This window comes from Leptidea sinapis, chromosome 42, assembly GCF_905404315.1.
Source record: "Leptidea sinapis chromosome 42, ilLepSina1.1, whole genome shotgun sequence".
In the NCBI taxonomy this organism is placed as follows: domain Eukaryota; kingdom Metazoa; phylum Arthropoda; class Insecta; order Lepidoptera; family Pieridae; genus Leptidea; species Leptidea sinapis.
In genome coordinates this window covers 7,381,983-7,395,062 of record NC_066306.1, presented here as the reverse complement: position 1 = coordinate 7,395,062, position 13,080 = coordinate 7,381,983, and the positions used below count along the sequence as shown (strand labels likewise).

Below are 13,080 nucleotides of genomic sequence, written 5' to 3'. Positions count from 1 at the left end.
CGGTTAAGTTTTCGTTGAAAACGTTATCTGCATCCATGCATGAGTAATTAAAATGTTCCGCGTAGGCGACTTGTTACACTTTTGGTAATTCAGTTTAAGGTAAAATGTTCCATACCTTTATGAAACTATAAAATACAGCTTGATTATTATTGTAAAGTATTTCTTTAATGCTTACCAATCAATACTAAGAAAAAATACTGAGGTATTGACTCAAATATAGCCTTATAATTTAACATAACACTATGGCAGGTTTAATGCATGCTTCGACCTCGTATTAAAAGGATACCTATAGGTACGGTAAAAAGTCTTTTAGATTGCAGGAATTGAAGATGAACATCATAGACATACACAAATTAGACTATTTTAATTCAAAGTAAAATTTTAAAAACCAAACTAAAATATCAAGAATGTTAAGCTAGAAAACTGTGCAGAGGGAGCAATTGTACTAGTGCGTCGTGGACTGATGGAGGGAGGTCTGGGCACATCAATGCTTTCATTGAAATATTCCGGAAGACTTATTAAGATTATGTGCCATGTGTGTTTCATGCCATTTACAGTCCCCCTGAAAACGTGGATTTAAATTTACTCGGGCTAGTCAAAGAAAATATCTACTATGTATGTAAAGGGTTCTTCATCCAGATTTATATCTTCAACAATTTTCTCAAACTAGAGCAGGAAGGTTCGATTCTTTTATTGTGAATTGTATCATTCAAAGATGAATTACTGGCAACTAACTTACTATGGATGGTCTTATCCGAAATAAACTTTATTATAATTTATTTATTTATAAATAAGCGTGGACCATAGTTTTCTTCAACTCAGAAAAAGTATTAAGGGCCATTTAGCCAATCTTTTGGATTTTTCTTAAGGAATTTCGTCAAGTAATTTCTGTAGGTCCTACCGAAACAGTATAATGAGCTTTTGGTCACCTTGTACTGCCGTCTTTGCTCTAGGTATTTCTCTTACCTATGCTTTAGGGCTATAGATATTTTATGAGTAATTGTGGTATAATACATGATATAAAAATTTTACGAAACCTTAAACTCAGTATTTCATACGCCTTTTTCCAATAAAATCTTTATAATCAAAGAAGAAAGTTGGATGAGGGCAGCGCAGGATCGGTTGTGATGGCAATCTTTGGGAGAGGCCTTTGTCCAGCAGTGTTCGTCTTCCGGCTGTAATGGAGATGGAAACCAGATCAATAAATCAAAGTATCTAATCTTATCTAACTATTTATCTTGTGTGACACCGACCGTGCGTGCCCACAATTAACAAAAATACTGCATTGTATTGCACATAATAAATACCGTTGAACGAAGTATGTAAAAAATAATTATTGAGACAATATAACGCAAGTAGATATCCTTCAGACATGGTAAGTCGGGCGTGGGTTGCGCAAGAGTCGATTTCGCTGCCTTTTCGAGAGTTGAGTGGGCGAGCCACTCTTTGAATCATTCACCCACGTATTGCATACGAAAACTGTAAATAAAACCATTAATATCATAATCGCTTGCTGTTGTCGACATTTTATTACATTAAGTATACAAAGAGCCAGGTTTTGATAAATCTTTAATAGTAAGCGCTTTACACCCGGTTTCAATATTCTATCTCTAGTTGAGAATTATTTAGAATCAAGATTTACGGTCTACGTCATATCTTCTTTAATTTTTAATCTGCATTTTCTATGTCAATCTTCATTACTAAACCATACACATACACGGCTGTGGTGGTGAACGTGTTTGTTCAAATTCAAATTAAAATAGTTTATTTCTCAAAATAGGATAACCGCATCACTTTTTGAAGTCAAGAAAATATACAAATAATAGAATAATACAGTCCTACTGCTAAATTATTTACATTGCTTTAATCCCATGCACTTTTATCTGTTATATAATTTTTAATTGTATAATAAGCTTTTTTTAAAAGTTTCTGTTTAACAAATATTTTAAACTTTTTTAATTGTAGTTTGCAAATTTCTTCAGGAATTTTATTATAAAAACGGACACATTGTCCTCTGAATGATTTGTCTATTTTAGTTAGCCTTGTGTGAACAATTTCATGATTATCCTTAACAACATATGGCAAATCATTTATATAGATCAAGAATAGAAATGGACCAAGAATTGAACCCTGTGGGACACCCATTTTTATGGTTGATCCAGGGGCGCGCTTTCCATTTATATCAACAGTCTGAATTCTATTTTCTAAATAAGAACTAATAAATGTCAGCGCATTGTTCCTGATGCCATACTGTTGTAATTTCCTGATAAGAGTCTCGTGTTGGACGCAATCGAATGCCTTAGATAGATCACAAAAAACACCGAGCGCATCCATTGAATCCTCCCAGGCATCATAGATATAATGAATAACCTCAACACCCGTTCAGCGACAGAATAACATCAGTTGTTGAGCGACCTTTCGTAAATCCAAACTATTTACACGTCAGCAAAGTACTTAAGTGTGTCTGCATTTGATTTAAAATAAGTTTTTCAAAGATTTTACTGAAAACAGGCAATACAGATATAGGTCTAAAATTTGAGAGATCACTAGTATTACCTGATTTAAAAACAGGTATTGTCTTACTGTATTTCATCAGATCAGGAAAGGTACCACAATCAATACATTTATTAAATATTATTGCTAATAGTGGAGCTATGACAGAGATTATAGTTTTAATTAAACTGACAGAATGACCCCAGAGGTCAATTGTATTTTTTAATTTTAAAGAGTTAAATACTTTAACGACCTCAGTATAGTGCACATATTGAAATTTAAAATATTTAGAACATTCTTCGACATTTTCTTTCAACATAGTTTCAGCTAGTAGAGGTGAAGAATTTAGGGACTCAGTTGTTGAGATATTCAAAAAGAAATTGTCAAATAATGAAGCTATTTCAGTTTCTGAATTAACCGTTTTCCCGTTATATTGTAGGCAATAATCAGTCTTATGTGATTTAGACTTTCCTGTCTCAGCATTAATAATGCTCCATGTGGTTTTTATTTTATCATTGCTATTCTTAATCTTATCACTTAAAAAACGAGATTTAGCTGTTCTACATACTATTTTTAATATTTTGGAATATTTTTTATGTTATTATGTTAAAAAATTGAATTATTGAAACCATAAACTTAGTATAGTATGGTTCCATGCTTTGTATGTTATGTATATTCAAGCCATGGTTTACACGAATATGTGTAAACCATGGCCTGGTCAGGATAGTGTTGGAGTTTCGCTGTTGAAGAGAATATTCAAAATGGTGGTTCACCGGATCATATATTAAGTATATTCTCTCAAGACTCTGATAATTATATAAGTATTATTGAGACGAATAATATGTTAATTTCTATAAATTTTTTAGGACGAAGGTTATTTCTATCGTGAGTAGCCCTATTTTACAGCACAAATAATGTGTTATTTACGGCTGTAGGTACTGCTCCCTAATAAAATAACAAATAAAATAAAATATGAAATAACGAACGTGCACTAATCGCCTTGTATCTATGTTAATTCATGATAAGTATCAAAATCCGCCTAGAATAAAATTATATAACATTATGGCGTCTGATTATGATATCTGTTTATATTATTATTAATTCTAATAGAATTCTAAAGGAATCAATTTTGAGAAAATATGTCTAGGCATTTATTTTATCAAAATTGATTCGGAAACAAATGGCGCTCTGAGAGAGACGAAGTGGCTTGGACTTTATTATAATAGTGTATACATTTACCCTTAAAGCTATTATGTATCTTATGAAGCCTACTAGAATTAGTTACAAGCAATCCCTTATTTCTAGTGTTATAATAATGAAGATCACAATTAAGAGCAAGAGGGGACGATTTTTATGAACGTATCATAAATTTTTATAAATGTACTGATAATTAACAGTCATATTATTTATTTCTTTAAATTTTTCTTTGAGTGTCTATAACCAAGCTGATATATAGCACGAACATCTCTCTTTTGCCAATGATATTATTTTTAAATATTATTGTCTTTTGCAGAGCAAACACTATGTCAATGTCAGCAGCATGAAACCACAGCAAAATACCGTAAGTCATGATGCTGTGCAAATAACTGAAGTACGCTAATAAGCGGTAGCAATATTCGTGTACTCTCTTATCTTTCTAACAGCGAGTAAATGCCGCAGAGCTAAGAATATCTGCTAGTAGAGCAATATGTTAGGGGCGTGATCGGCACGATGCTCCGGATCAGGCAGTGGTCCGACGACACCATACATGGGTCAACGGAAATTATGTAGCCGTCCGGATGTGAGGTCAACAGAAAGTCTAACAGTAAAGGTGACCTTCCGCATCTGGGATTCGTGTTGGCGCAGTAACCAGTTGCGTCAGACCATATGCTAAGGCGAAGTCGTGAACAGAGCTCCCTGCCTGATCGGTGGTACGTGAGCCTAGCCATTCGGCATGTTAGCATTAAAATCGCCAAGAAACACGATCTCTGCAATGCGGATCTACCAACACGGTATCTGTAGCCATTTGGATGGGCCTCGAGGAGCCGGTCAGTTTTTGCAATATCGCTATTGGACATATACACACGGCTATCCAAAAGCATGCAAAAGTACTCATACGATTCTCCTATTTCTTATTAAAATACGATCCCCAATAAATGCATCTACCTATCTAATGAGCAACGGATCAGCAATTTACACGCTATTTTGAATTTTGCTTGACAAAGCTGCTGAAATTACCCCTAGTGACATCTATGATCGTCTATATGAAATAAGACTAAACTTCTAAAGAGCGCCATCTATAAATACCATGTAAAAACAATAGGAATACTCACTACACTTATATGTTTCGTCAACTAAATTAAGATATATATATAGAGATTGCGAACAAATTCAAATGTGATCAACAGATGGCGCCATAGAGCAGTAAAGTTCACAACTGCGTTCGTCACAATCATGAATGCGCAGAGCAACCAATCAAGCCAGAAAACTGTCAGAAATAACAACAGCTGTTCTACATTATTCGTGCAAGCAAGTGGCAACTCTGTTAGAACTTCACTTCAGTCATCAGAAGCTGTTAAAAGAAGAACACGCTGCGCTTTCATTAGTTTCTTTATTGTGTGCAGTCTCTACTCAAAATATTAATTAATAACCAGTGACTTATCATTGTTCTCTAATTCTGAAGTTTGAATTATTCACATTTTATTACAAGCTACCTGTTCTCATGTCTTTTTAGTGTTAATTTGAATTAAATTTATCAGCATTAGTCGTCAGTGTTGCAACTGCCTGGATAATTAAATGCGTGAGATATTGGTGATGTTTACCAAAATTCATTCGTTGTTATTGTGACTTGTGGATAATTGAAATGCTTCGTGAATACGTGGATAGCAATGCCAGAGAACTTATATAAAGTGTTATGTCAATAGAAGAATTAGTGCAGACTACAGATTGCGAATAGTGATATTAGTTTTGTAATTTTTGTAAAACTTAAAATGTCCAGTACGGTGCCTACGAGTTCTGCTCTACGAGCATTAGCTTTAGAGTACAAAAGCTTACAAGAAGAGCCTGTAGAAGGTTTCAGAGTAAAGTTATTGGGAGAGGACAATTTATTTGAGTGGGAAGTGGCAATATTTGGACCTCCAGACACTCTCTATCAGGGTGGTTATTTTAGGGTATGAACAGTTTTTATTTTACTATCTAAATTAGAATTGTAATTAAGTAATCTACATGTTGATCAACCTACCTTCATTCAACTTTGTTGAACAAAAATAATGTTAAAAAACTGCATCATTCTACAAATCTATTCTGAATAATAAAATAATTACCTATATGTTGTGTTGTTAAGTGGCAACTCTGTTAGAACTTCATTTTCAACCATTAATTCCTTACACTTAGTGCACTGATGTGCAAATCCTATATCAGTTAAAGATTAAACTACGTAGAATGTACCTACATATCTAATTCCCAGAACAACAAAACAAAAATTTTGAAAGACCTAACCTAATGAAACAACCTAAAGAAACACTTACTTTTTCGTAATAAACATCAAATTTACAGAAAAGGTTAAAGTGTGCTCTGCCTTGCTCAATACACAACCTCGCTCGTCGGGATATGGCTTACCTAACATCAATAACATCATCTTCAGTGTTATGATTAAAACCGACCCAACTCGCTGTTCCATATAGGCAACCATTGATCAATTGGAGAAATACAATCTGTTCTTCACATAATATTTTTTTACAACTTGGCCTTTTTTTGAAGCCCAAAAATACTTGAGTATAATGACATCCTTGTATTGAGGTAACAAACATTTATGATTGAAAAATACTATTAAAGTAGACAATTATTAATAGGTACATAGGCCTTTCTGTTTAAAAGGCATAAAAGGCATTTATTTTCTCAAAATTGATTCCTTTAGAATTCTTTTTGATGTCATTTCTAATAACTACTGCTTCGGTTTCGCATTCTTTTTTTGCGCTCTTTTCAATATAAATATACAATATTGTACAATCATTTCTATCGCTATAAAATAATCACAATCTAGTCCCAGGCTGTCTGATCATTGAGATATTCAGCAGTGGAGTAATAGGATTTACGACAGAGCCATTTTTTTTATAAAACATTTAAATTTATTTATAGATAATGCCTGAAGTCTGAACAGTGGCTGGGACTTTATTATAGAAGTGTATACATTAACCCTTAAAGCTATTATGTATCCTATGAAGCTTACTAGAATTAGTTACAAGCAATCCCTTATATCTAGTGTTATAATAATGAAAATCACTATTAAGAGCAAAAAGATGACGATTTTTGTGAATGTATATTAAATTTTCATAAATGTACTGAGTGAACAGTCATAATATTTATTTCTTTAAATTTTTCTTTGAGAGACTGTCTATGACCAAGCTGATATATAGCACGAACAGCTCTCTTTTGCAGAGGAAACACTATATCAATGTCAGCAGCATGAGCCCATAGTAAAATACCGTACATCATGATGCTGTGAAAATAACTGAAGTACACTAATCTAGCGGTCGCAACATTCATGTACTCTCTAATCTTTTTAACTGCAAATGCCGCAGAGCTGAGTCTATCTGCTAGATGGGCAATATGTGGATTAATAATCTGGTTCCCTGACATGACAGCTTACTAGGGTTGACAAAGTTTTAGGCTTTGATAATTAGTTATATTCTTTATGGGGTATTTTGTAACACATTGTATATATAATCACAATACAAATAATTCAATCAAGCAAATGAGTGTACTTGATTTATCTGGCAAAACATCTATTGCCAGAACAGTTAGTATTTTAATAAATGTTATGCTGTAATGTTCAATAATCTTAAGTAAAATGTGTTTTCACTTTTTATTGAATTGCATTACTTTGCGGAAATCCATAATTATACAAATGATTTAAGTTTTCTTTAGTGTTAATTCCGCCAATATTTGTATTTAAAACACAGTTTCGTGCCAGATTTTGGCGAGGCAACATATCCTGAGGATGCCTCGTGGCGAAACACGTGTCGAATTAACACTAAGGAAAACTAAAATCATTTGTATCTGTATGTGTTTACACTGTTAAGGATAAAAGAATGTTACAGTAAAGGGTTAGATCAAGACAAATGAGTGTTGCTCATAAACTAGTGTCAGAAACTACCTGGTTAGTGTTGAAGTAAAGGGACTTAACTGCAGAACAGTAATATGATTATCACTGTATTGCTATTGCAATCAACTTTCCTTCTTTGTAAAGCTTTCATTGTCATTGTTAAAAAAAACCCTGTATGGTAATTGACACGGATTTGAAGCTTAATGTGTAGACACCACTTAAAAGTGTGTGGGCGGGGAAGAAATAAAATGGCTGTATACAGAGGTGTCCAAACTTTTATAATCTTTTTATCATACTTTTTTAATGTGCTTATTTCCTGAAAATTAATATTTATTTGTTCTCACCACTTGATACCACTATACGCCTCAAGACATAGTACAGGATTTTTTTACACTTGACCGAAACAGCTAACTCTATTAATTAAAATAATACGTTTAATACAAGTTATGATAAAAGTATTAACAACTGAGAAGTTTCTTTAAAGTCTTGAATAATGCTCTTTTCTTTGTTGCAGGCACACATGAAGTTTCCACCAGATTATCCATATTCACCTCCCACCATCAGATTCCTCACTAAAGTCTGGCATCCAAATGTATATGAGGTAAGTGGAATGTTGTATCCCGTCACTGGTTAAGCCGCCGCGCGTTACCGACGCCAATTTCAACGGGCTCGTATTACAATAAAATTTATTGCTTTTGAAGTGTTTCGGCTTGTTTATAAAAACGAACGTCAATGCTTTTGTTATTAAACAAATTAGCGCTTTGTTAGATTACATAAACAATAGATACTGCGTAATTTAAACAAATTTCGTTTAAAGTAGGGCTAAACGGCTGACCGCATTTTGACGGCTTGTCGTACACAGATAAAGTTTTAAAATTAAATATTTTTACTTCTATAGTCTGTTAAATTACCTTTCTTGTGGTATATCGTGTAGCTTGTCTTACTCTGTGTATATTTAACGAAAAAATATCTGCTACCGTTGTGTGCCAATCAGACGTACGACGTCTGATTGGCACCTCGCGGGGTATTAGTTCAAAGCTTGTGGGTTCAAAACTTGCAAGACCATGATTGGAGATTGTTAACAAATAACTCTCAAAAATATACTAATACCAGAAATATCATTTATTAAGATGAGAATGTCAGAACAGCCTGACTTAAGCATCAAATTTAGAAGGTGAATTTGCAACATTTTGTCGTTGCCATACTTGTTCATTCTGTGTGTGTTTAAGTACGAAAACGTATGCACAGGCGCGCGGAACCCTCGAGGTAGTAAAACGGTGGGTTGTCAATCGTTCACCTCGACTTTTTCTTGCTTTATTCCAGTCATAGGTTCATATTTTTCTTTCGCTGTTTATTTGTCCTCCAAAATATAATTTTATACAAAATAAATGCAAAAATTACACCTCAGTACCTAAACAGGCCAAGTAAGTAGATAATTCTTATTTTTATACGCTACATTTTATTACCTTCACCTGTATGTTTGTATTTTTGTAACCGACATCTTTGGGCGCGATTTTGACCCACTTTAAACGGCTAGATTTCGTTCAAACTTTGTAGATTTATCGAGGACCGATGACATTACACTAATTTGATAAAAAAATAATAGTTAAAAAAAATAAAAAACACGCTCTTTATAGAAAACCGAACTAAAAAATAGAAAATAAATAATAGTTTAAAAAACTAAAAAACACGCTCTTTATAGAAAACCGAACTAAAAAATAGACAATAAATTTTAATAAATTTAAATTAAGAATAGTGTTTAAAATTTCAATAAATATAAATTAATAATAGTGTGAATAAAAAAAAATACTTTAAAAAAAGCGTGGGGTGCTTTTTAAGATATTATCAAAATGATAATCACTCTACTCATATCTGTCAATAAAATATTTATAACTATTGACACCATGCACCCCACGCTTTTTTTAAAATATTTTTTTTATTCACACTATTATTAATTTATATTTATTGAAATTTTAAACACTATTCTTAATTTAAATTTATTAAAATTTATTTTCTATTTTTTAGTTCGGTTTTCTATAAAAAGTGTGTTTTTTACCTTTTTTAAACTATTATTTATTTATATATGATATATAGCTCTGCTGTCGTCGTGCGAGTTGTACCTTTACAGCCACAATTTTATTTATTGGTCTACCAGCGATGTTACATAAAACTATTTCTTAAACTATTAACAATTTAAATTACATGCACATGCTATGCAAAATCATTTAAAGGTAAACACTACATGCTAATTTCGCTCATCATTACTTTAAAAATGTAAAAGTGAGCTAGAAACTAAAACCAGAGAAAAAAATTTAAACAAATATAATTTGAAAGTCTGCAATAACCATTTGAGAACTAAATGGCATACTAGCGTGAAAATAGCGCCTGCTGTTTTATTCGCGCGCCTCAGCCCTGAGTAGGTATCGAATAGCACGAATAGGTCGTAGTGTGCGAAAACTTATCAATGTGTTATGAACACAACGCAACGTCTGTCGTCATGAACTGAGAGTCTGCTTTAAAATTAACCTTATTAGAGGGCGTCTAAAGTAGCGATTCCTTTAAGGCGACACTAAATGCCGGCGACCTTGAGCGATATGAGTTCACGGCTCCTATGTAACAAAGCCAATATTTTCAATATTATTGCGTCGAAAATTTACCATTTTAACAGGCGCAAACAGTATAATTGCTTACAATCCTCGTCATTGATTACTAATCTTAATGAATCTACCAACACAAAAAAGTAAAAGCTATTAGAACAACTTTTATGAGAGCAGTATACTAAACATATGCATCATGCCGAGAAAAAACTTGTTTAACTGCAAACAAAACTAGTAGTTCATAATAGCTCTGGAGTGTTAAGTTTAACTAACAGCAAGCATTAGCAACCTACAAGTAAGACTTAAGGGTATGTGTAACAGGATAAAGTAGTGTTTATAACTCCAAATGCTATATTTTCACCACAAAACTTCTCTAAAAACACCTTGTTTGCGTGTTTGCTGCTTACTCTTCGCCTTAAAAGGTGTAACTAAATTACTCTTTATGCTGTGTCATAACTGGCAATGAAACTGCTGTCGACAACCTGGAAATATGCCAACGCGAGTGCTGCATAAGTCTGCCATATAACATGTCATATAATGGTCATTATATTTTTTTGATTTAAATCCAAATTGGCGTCCATAATAATCCACCATCTATCTGTAAATGACACCGTATTGTGAGACAATGTCGTCGAATGTCGAAAAACACTTGCCTCGTCGAGGACTGTGTTTTACATTTTATCACGGCGTGTTTAAAACATTTCCGACTGATCAACTGACCTCTCGACCCCACTTATCGGATTTGGCCCTGAATTTCCTGTTGTTTGCTAAATTCACTGTCAAATCAAATCAAATAAAAAAATATTTTATAGGTAAATCATATTACACTTGAAATATGTAATTTTTATTCATACAGTTCATTCGGAAGGCAGATTTCCTGAGTGAAGAACGAGCAAGAAACTCTAAGGTTGCCAGCTAGACTAACTTGCGTGCTATGATGAATCTATGAAATCTATAACTTAAGAATAATTTCCGCGAATATTTTACTTATTAATAAAGTTGCGTAAAATAAAATTTATTATTAAATAGCCTGTGGGTCGCTCCATTCCCAATCAGTGGTAATATTTACCACATAAACGTCTTTAAACAATTCATTTTGGATTTCGTAACATTTACTGTGTTTTTCTGTGTTCATGTTGTAAAAAAAGCATATACATTATAAATCCCAATTAAAGTTTTACTAACTGGACACCGAGTAGAAGCCATAACAAGTTTATGTTTGTTCCTGAGCTAAAATTATGAAATCACAGTTTCTAGCAAATTCTCTGATGTGCCATTGACTCGCCTTGAATTATTTATATTTTGTGATACCAATTCTGTTCCAGTATCTCGTTTTCTATTCACCTTTTTTTTCGAGAGGAGGAAATGAAGACCCTGAAACGGGCCCATATTTCAGGCTCGGGTGTATACCAACTAAAAACTTCCTCTGTGCTGATAGCCCTAAAGGCTTTTACAGCGAAGCCGGGCGGGGGCCTTGGAGGCCGAAACTATTGCTAACAGGCACGTCTCGGAAGGAGGCTCGAACCTCGGACCGCCTGCTCACTCGGCTGGATGGAGAGAAGATCACTAACGATCTAATATATCTTAGTCCAATGGACTCTAGGTTTGAAGAGACTTCGCACTTTCTTTCTTTCTTTCTATGGAGCATGATGGCCACACTTCTGTGATTCGTCTGGGGTTGCAAGATGATGTTGTATGAACGTATGTTATCTTTACCAAACGTTGACTTAACTCGCACGCTTCTATTCCTTATTCTGCAATAAAACAAAACTGTTGTAGTAAAACAAACGAATAATTGATTCCTATCGAGCTCTTATGAAACTTCCAAGGTATTGCAGTGCTGCAAGTATGTTTGCGAGAGCGAGAGTGCCCGACTTCTTCGCAATAATTCGCACAAGAATTGCTTCTTTTTGGGATCGAATGAGACGCTCCACCAACGGAATTCTGATGACTGTCTCTAACAATGTATATAATAACGATATTTTCAAAAGATGGATGGACATCCATCTTAATAAAAATAGAAAATAAGCTATTTAATATAAGTAAGTAATTTGTAATTTATTTAATTAAATTTTTTTGTATGGTTACTTAATTGGATTTAGTTGTAATTTAATTGTAATTTTGATTTTAATTTGTATTTTCTATGAGTTATGCCTGAAAATAAATGATTATTATTAATAAGCGAACACTAAACATTATAGTAGACCTAGTTCGATGTTTTTCATCAGCTGCTTGAAAAGACAAATAGTTTAGAGTATGAAGCGGTCTACATAAACGAAAACTGATTCTGGAGGTATTACGTATACAAACCCGCTGAAAATCAGCGCTGCAGCCAGTTTACAGCACAAGCTGAGCATCGGCCTTTTACTTTTGCCACACAGCATATTTAGTTAAGTTAGTATTAGGAATATGTAATAAGTATTTAGATTGTATTTTTATGTGTGTGGCATGGAATATTTTTTTTATTCTTATTCAACTTGTTATAAAAATGATTAGTATTTATGTTGCTAGTATCATTGTTGTAATTTCAACAAACTCATCAAATCGATAAGCGTGCACAAGTTCTATCGTAAAATATGGAAATCTCGGCAAGTTCTGTAAAAGTGAGAAAAGGGGTCTCTTGCCCAAAGTAGGTAATGTGGAATCCTTGCTTTATAGTTTTTTTTTAATGAAAATAAGGGACGGGACGAGCAGGACGTTCAGCTGATGGAAATTGATACGCCTTGCCCAATACAATGCAGTGCTACTCAGGATTCTTGAACAACCCAAAAATTCTGACCGGGACCGGGGATTGAGACATAGATGTTAAGTCTCATTTGCCCAGTCATTTCACTAGCTACAGCGCCCTTCAGACCGAAACACAGTTATGTTTACACGTTACTGCTTCAGGGTAGAAATAGCCGCCAT

The 13,080-nt window shown here is 33.7% G+C and overlaps 1 protein-coding gene across 1 annotated transcript in view; it reads left to right on the top strand.

The window, feature by feature from the left end:
* Positions 1 to 4,964: 4,964 nt before the first annotated feature.
* LOC126976838 (ubiquitin-conjugating enzyme E2 R2) overlaps positions 4,965 to 13,080 on the top strand; it is a 39,933-nt gene continuing 31,817 nt past the window's right edge. The window contains exons 1-2 of the mRNA XM_050825463.1: positions 4,965 to 5,642; positions 8,091 to 8,177. Of these exons, the coding sequence (XP_050681420.1) occupies positions 5,463 to 5,642; positions 8,091 to 8,177 (267 nt within the window). The 5' untranslated portion in view covers positions 4,965 to 5,462. The remainder of the gene's footprint in view (positions 5,643 to 8,090; positions 8,178 to 13,080) is intronic.